Source organism: Gekko japonicus, unplaced genomic scaffold (genome assembly GCF_001447785.1).
Source record: "Gekko japonicus isolate JY-2015 unplaced genomic scaffold, Gekko_japonicus_V1.1 scaffold2477, whole genome shotgun sequence".
NCBI classification, from domain to species: Eukaryota; Metazoa; Chordata; class Lepidosauria; order Squamata; family Gekkonidae; genus Gekko; species Gekko japonicus.
This window is the reverse complement of record NW_015160908.1, coordinates 154,236-161,077: the sequence shown is the minus strand read 5'-3', so window position 1 is coordinate 161,077 and position 6,842 is coordinate 154,236. Positions and strand designations below refer to the sequence as shown.

General features: G+C 48.1%; 1 protein-coding gene across 1 annotated transcript in view; it reads right to left on the bottom strand.

The window, feature by feature from the left end:
* Positions 1-258: 258 nt before the first annotated feature.
* YJEFN3 (YjeF N-terminal domain containing 3) overlaps positions 259-6,842 on the bottom strand; it is a 39,682-nt gene continuing 33,098 nt past the window's right edge. Inside the window, exons 5-6 of the mRNA XM_015424135.1 lie at positions 2,547-2,697; positions 259-656 (exon numbers count right to left, since the gene is read on the bottom strand). Of these exons, the coding sequence (XP_015279621.1) occupies positions 457-656; positions 2,547-2,697 (351 nt within the window). The 3' untranslated portion in view covers positions 259-456. The remainder of the gene's footprint in view (positions 657-2,546; positions 2,698-6,842) is intronic.

The window sequence follows — 6,842 nt, the reverse complement described above, 5'->3', positions numbered from 1 at the left end:
ACTACACCAAGGGGTGGGGGGGGGGGAGCTTCGGGTTTGAGAGATGAAAACATCCACTAAGAGAAGAAAAACAATAAGAGAGTTGGATAGGTTTTTAAAAAAACAACCCCTCTGCTCTCTGCAAAATGTAAAACATCGGTGGAAACTTTAATGGGAATCATAAAAGCTATTTTAAAATGCATTTACACAGGAATTTTATAATTTATTTTAAAACCAGAGGCCCCTCCTGAAAGCGGATTGTGCGTACCCGGACTCCCCGTTTGCCTGGTTTACACAACATAATAAAAGCATTACTTTTAATCCCCCCTACACACTATGGAATATTCCAAAGTCTAGAAACTGACATGGTTAATACCAGGGACTTCGGCCAGCCTCGCCATCCCAACTATGCAGGCTGAGGGTTGTCTTGGTGGCCAGAGGACCCCGCTCAGCTTGACGGCGAACGCCTCCGGGTCCTTAAAGAGAAACCACACATTCTGTGCCAGTGTACTCCGGCAAATTGAGTTCAAATTTCTTCTGCACGTCGTAAGGGAGAAAGCGCCCGGCCACCAGGTGGTGCTTGCCCATGAATCGGGTGGCACACTGCTTGGGAGCAGCCAGTGAGACAAGAACGTCGGGACTGATCCCCTCGCTGCTGCCGGACTCCACGTCCCACCCTGAAGAAAGAAACAGGACAAGGATTCAACAATTGCCTGGCCGGATCAGACCAAAGGATCCCATCCAGTTCAGCATCCCTTCTTGGAGAAAGAAGAAGAAGAAGAAGAAGAAGAAGAAGAAGAAGAAGAAGAAGAAGAAGAAGAAGAAGAAGAAGAAGAAGAAGAAGAAGGAGGAGGAGGAGGAGGAGGAGGAGGAGGAGGAGGAGATTGGATTTATACCCCGCCCTTCACTACCCAAAGGAGTCTGGCTTACAAACTCCTTTCCCTTCCCCTCCCCACAACGGACACCCTGTAAGGTCAGGGTGGGGCTGAGAGCTCTCCTGAGAGCTGCCCTTGAGAGAACAGCTCTGAGAGAACTTGTGACTGACCCAAGGTCACACCAGCAGCTGCATGCAGAGGAGTTGGGAATCAGACTCGGTCCTCCCAGATTAGAGTCTGTGTACTCTTAACCACGACACCAAACTGGCTCGCTGAGGGACAAGAGAGGAGACCAAACGCTCCCCACCCACGCACCGCCATTGGGTCTCTGCCTGCTTTTAAGTGGCATGGAAACCCCACCAGAAAGCGACAGACTAGTGTTCACTGTTCCGCTGGCAACTGGCACAGAATGAGGGACAGCCAGTCAGAGACTGAAGAGGAGAGGTGCATCTTCTCTCCCCCACACACACCCCTCATTCGGTACCTTCCAGAAGACACAGAACCGTCTGGAAGGGACCCCGTTTTGCCAATGCCGGCAGGCAGTCAATATTTTTCTTGGGGGGAGATCTTATACATTTGGATCCGGGAGGCCAGCAACGGCCTGTTTGTTCTTCCGCAGAGCGCATTCCGATGCTTGATGTAGATACCGGCTGCCTCCCCGGCCAGACGCAGCAAAGCGGCTCAGAATATGACATCATGTCTCAGTTTGGGGGGAAAAAACGGATGCCTTTTTATAGGAAGACCCGCTTTGAAAAAAACTGCTGGAGACAGCTACTGTCCATGCCCAGGCAAGGAAACTCGGCTGGGGAGGGAAGGAGGGACAGGGGGAAAGTTATGCAATGAAATTCAGGTGTAGCTGGTTTCCAGCTTATGGAGAATGCTGGGGATTGGGGGGGGGGGACTTTCAATAGCAGGAAGCTTCACAGGAAACTGTGTAGCTTTTTCATTTTTCACTGGCAGAATTTTGTCACCCTTAATAGCTGCACGACAGCAGAGATTCAACAGGTAAAATCTTTCCTGGTCTATGCTGTGCCTATTGAATGTGCGGTTGTCTCAGCTATTAAAGGCACCAAGCCTCTGTTGACCTAACAGTGATAGGGGGTCTTGGCGTCTTTTAGAGGTCAGCCGCCCTGTTCCAGGTAGGTTTGCCAACCTGGCCTGGCATTCTCCCAGAATTATACCTGATGTCCAGGCTACAGAGATCAGTTCCCCTGGAGGAAACGGCAGAGCCGGGTTTGGTGGCAGAGCCGGGTTTGGTGTCATCGTTAAGTGTGCAGACACTAATCTGGGAGAACCGGGTTTGATTCCGCACTCCTCCACTTGCAGCTGCAGGATGACCTTGGGCCAGTCACAGTTCTCTCAGAGCTGTTCTGGAAAGAGCAGTTCTCTCAGAGCTCTCTCAGCCCCACCTACCTCACAGGGTGCCTGTTGTGGGGACGGGAAGGGAAAGGAGTTTGTAAGACGCTCTGAGACTTTGAGTGAGGGTGAGGTATAATCCAAACTCCTCCTCCTCCTCTTCTTCTTCTTCTGAGGTTGGAATAAATGGCGTCACGTGACGTCCCCACTGATTTCCCTCCCCTTTCCAAAGTTTACTGTCAAGAAAGGTAGTGGGAGAGATTATAATGGGAAGTGACCTAAAACCTCCAAGTGGTACAAGGGAGAGAGAAAGCAGGTGGGTCGAGATGGACATACCAGAGGGGACATCCAGGCTGACAAGGGGGACCCGGATTTGCTTGAGAGTAGCCAAGACGCTGATATATGGCTCTGCTACCTCAGCCGGGTTAGCCTCCACGCCCAGAACGGCATCGATCACCAGGTTGTAGGCATCGCTGATGAGCTGGACCTGGTAGAGTAGGAGAGAAGGACAGAGGAACCCGTGGTTGAACCTGATCCATGATCGTGACGTGCTCTCAAAGAATCCACATTCCACTGGCAGAACTGGAACCCCTTCCACTGAGGGTTGCCAACCTCCAGTTTGGCTAGGTAACTTAAGCACCGTGTATAATGATACTATATACCAGTGATGGCGAACCTTTTAGAGACCGAGTGCCCAAACTGCGACCCAAAACCCACTTATTTATCACAAAGGGCCGATACGGCAATTTAACCTGAATACTGAGGTTTTACTTTAGAAAAAACCACTCATACATTAACTTAAGATGATCCAAACGAAGTAAGGAAAGCAATCCCAAATGCTTTCATTTACTTAAAATTATTTGGCAGAGAATTCGACACTTTAATGATGGTCTGGGCCTGGCTGGGGCGATGGCACGCGTGTCTACAGAGAGGGCTCTGAGTGCCACCTCTGGCACCCGTGCCATAGGTGCGCCACCACTGCTATATACCATATTTATGAGATAGGATCACAATAAAGAATACTTAGACCTCCAAAATTGAGATGGTTTGTTATTCACGTGGGATAATGCATCATTACCAATGTATATAGTCTAATAACACAACGCCACAACAGCAAAACTCACCATTCAAACAGAATACACACAAAAGAAATGATTCAAATACAAGCCTAAAGTAGCAGTATTTCTTAAATCATGCACAAAAAAACTCAGAAGACATTGAATAAGCTGAGGCTTAATGAAGAACTTTTGACTACCCCAGGCCTCAGGGACGTCAAATTCGCCGAGACTAGGGCCAGGGCCTTTTCGGTGGCGGCTCCTACCTGGTGGAATGAACTCTCGGAGGAGATCCAGGCCCTGCGGGATCTTGCGCAGTTCCGCAGGGCCTGAAAGACGGAGCTCTTCCGCCAGGCTTTCGAGTAGGAGCTGCCGCCGCTACTGTTCCATCAATGCACCGTCACCAAAAATTGGCAGAGATACCATCAGGGTGCAAGCGGCCCCTGGGAAGAAGACTGGCTATCTGCCACTTTGGAACTTATGTTGTTGGTCTGGATCCACCCTACCGGAACCCATCTTGGAACTGGGAACATCAGAGCACCAGCAGTTTGTTATGTTTTTATCTTGTTTTAATTGTTTTCATTATGGCTTTAGCCCCAATTGTTAGCCGCCCTGAGCCTTAGGGGAGGGTGGGATATAAATCGGATTATAAATAAAATAAATAAAATAAATAATGTTGAGACTAACTGAAACGTGAAAGACTACAGGGACCGGTAAAAATCCCATTTCACAAATTCTTCCTGAGGAGGAGGAGGAGATTGGATTTATACCGCGCCCCTCACTATCCGAAAGAGTCTCAGAGTGGCTTACAATGTCCTTTCCCTTCCCTCCTCCACAACAGACACCCTGTGAGGTTGGTGGGGCTGAGAGAGCTCTTTCAAGGACTGCTCGTGAGAGAACAGCTCTGAAAGAACTTGTGACTGACCCAAGGTCACACCAGCAGCTGCATGTGGAGGAGTGGGGAATCAAACCCGGTGCTCCCAGTTTAGAGTCCGCGCTCCTAACCACTACACCAAACTGGTTCTCTGAAGGAAGTGACATCTTCAATTTAATAATGGAAATCTATTCTCTGCACTAGTTACTTAATAGTAACTATTCTCCCTGAGGAGAATCAAGCCAGCTGTGAATTCTTGTAGGTCGAGGACCACATACATAATTTTTGATTGGCAATTCCCTCACTCGTGAAATTATGTAAATTCTGTGAAACTGTTTGGAGTTGACATTTTCAGTGCTCTGTGCTATTATGTAACTAGTATGGAGAATAGATTTCCACTATTAAATTTAAGATGTCCGTTGCTGTAAGACCTGAGGAAGAATTTGTGAAAAGGGATTTTTACTGGTCCCCATAGTCTTTCAAGTTGCATTTCGTCTTAACGTACTTTGAAGTTCTTTGTCAAGCCTCAGCTTATTTCAGCATCTTGTGAGTTTCTCTACATGATTTAAGGAACACTGCTTGTACTTGAATCATCTCTTTTTTTGTACATTCTGTTTGAATGATGAGTTTTGCTGTTGCAGCATTGCATTATTACACGATCTACATTGTTAACAATGCATTATTGCATGTAAATAACAAACTATTTTAAGTTTGAAAGTCCAAGTATTCTTTATTTGTGATCATATCTCATAAATATATTATATAGTATCAGGAGTCATTTCGTAGAAAGAGAGGTGCAGGAGCTCATTAGCATAACTCATTAGCACAACTTATTTGCATATGCCACACCCCCTGACATCACCGGAAGTGTGTCAGAAGGCAACACCCACCGCTCAGGCTCCACTGGACTGTTTTGGATTGCTAGTTATTGAGGGGGGAGGAATGTGCAGATCTGCCCTCATAGAGGAGGGAGAGCTTGTACCTGAATAAAACCTAAAGGTGCCACTGGACTGTTTTGGACTGGGGGGGCGGGGGAGCTCTGCAACTTACCTGGCTGCTTCTTGCTCTGACTGAGGGCTGCTGGGAGCAGGGGGTGGGGCTTGTTGCATGTGCCCACCCCCTGGGCTCCTTACTGCCGGAGCTCCGCTCCTGTGCGCTCCTGCAGGAAATGACCCCTGTATAGTATCATTATACACAGTGCTTAAGTTACCTAGCTTAATCATTTACACCGTGGTCCTTGGATATTGTTAACCTCCAGTTTGGGCCTGGAGAAAATGGCCGCTCTGGAGGGTGGACACTATGGCATTATACCCTGCTGAGGTCCCTCCCCTCCCCCAAATCCTGCCTTCTCCCCAGGCTCCACCGCCAAAATCTCCAAGAATTTCCCAGTCCACTCCACACTGGACATGCCCCATAAACATCCTTAAATGCTTGACCCCATGGACATAGGGTTGCCAAGTCTAAATGTCTTACCGGCGGGGGAGCCTCACCGGGCTCCGGGAGCCGTCCAATGGTGCACGCGCGCCGCAAGCACGTAACTGGAAGTGACGCGCGACGTCCATCACGTTGAGGGCGTGGCCCCAATCGTCGGAGGGAAAACCATAGAGATTTCTGTCCGACGATCGGGGCCACGCCCCCCAACGTGATCGACAAGGTTACGTCACCGCTGGTGACGCAGCCACGCTGCGCTTCGGGGGGCGGAGTTCCCTCCGGGGCCCGATTCCGCGGTGGCAGAAATCGGGCCTCCAAAGCGGGGGGTTACCCGCCCCCCCGCCCCCACTTGGCAGCCCTACATGGACAAGAGCCCACTTTGGAAATTTTCTTGGAAGTAAGTCTCATTCATCATATAGAGTTGTCAACTCTGGGTTGGGAAATACCTGGAGATTTTGAGGGTGGAGCCTGTGGAGGGTGGGTTTTGGGGGAGGGCCTCAGCAGGGCATAATACCATAGAGTCCACGCTCCAGAGCGGCCATTTTCTCCAGGGGAATTGATCTTGGTCGTCAGGAGATTTGCAAGTGCTGCATGGAAGCTGGGCATGATATTCAGCAAAGATCCCCTGAAACTGCTCTGTTAACATTTGTTTCTTGTGGGAACCCTTTTATGGTCTGAATGTGTAAGAACCGAAGAGCCCCAAGACCGGCCCCTTTCTGGAGAGACCAGAAATAACCTTTTGCGGTGTACTTTTCGCTCTTTACGAATTATTAGATTCAGCGTTGTAACAAATAACACATTTATCTCGATGTGCCAAACTTCAGTTCTCGTTAACAGTCTGTTTTATGTATTGCGATGTTGTTATATAAAAACAGATTGTTAAAAAATGTCGTTCTCTCCCAGCTTTTCCATCCTCCATTTCATTCTGATCACACATTTTCATTTTGGAATCGGGGTTTTTTATTGCCCCGGGGGAGGGGGGGGGGGGGGAGCTTCTAATTACTGCTTTTCATCCAGTCGGAAAGTGACTGCTCGCTCGTTTTTTTAAAAAAAAAATTGCACAAATTACAATCATAAAGGGACAAATAAGTAATCAACTATTTTTTTTTTGAGAAAGAGGAAAGTAGTAATTAAGAAGGGAAAGTGTTAATTATAGCTTCTTTACCCCCTCAAACCCCAAGAAAAAGAAACTGATTAAGAAGCTATTCAGAAACACTAGAGTGAATAGTAATGAATTATGTTAAGAAGTAAGAAATGCTTTAAAGCAGGAAT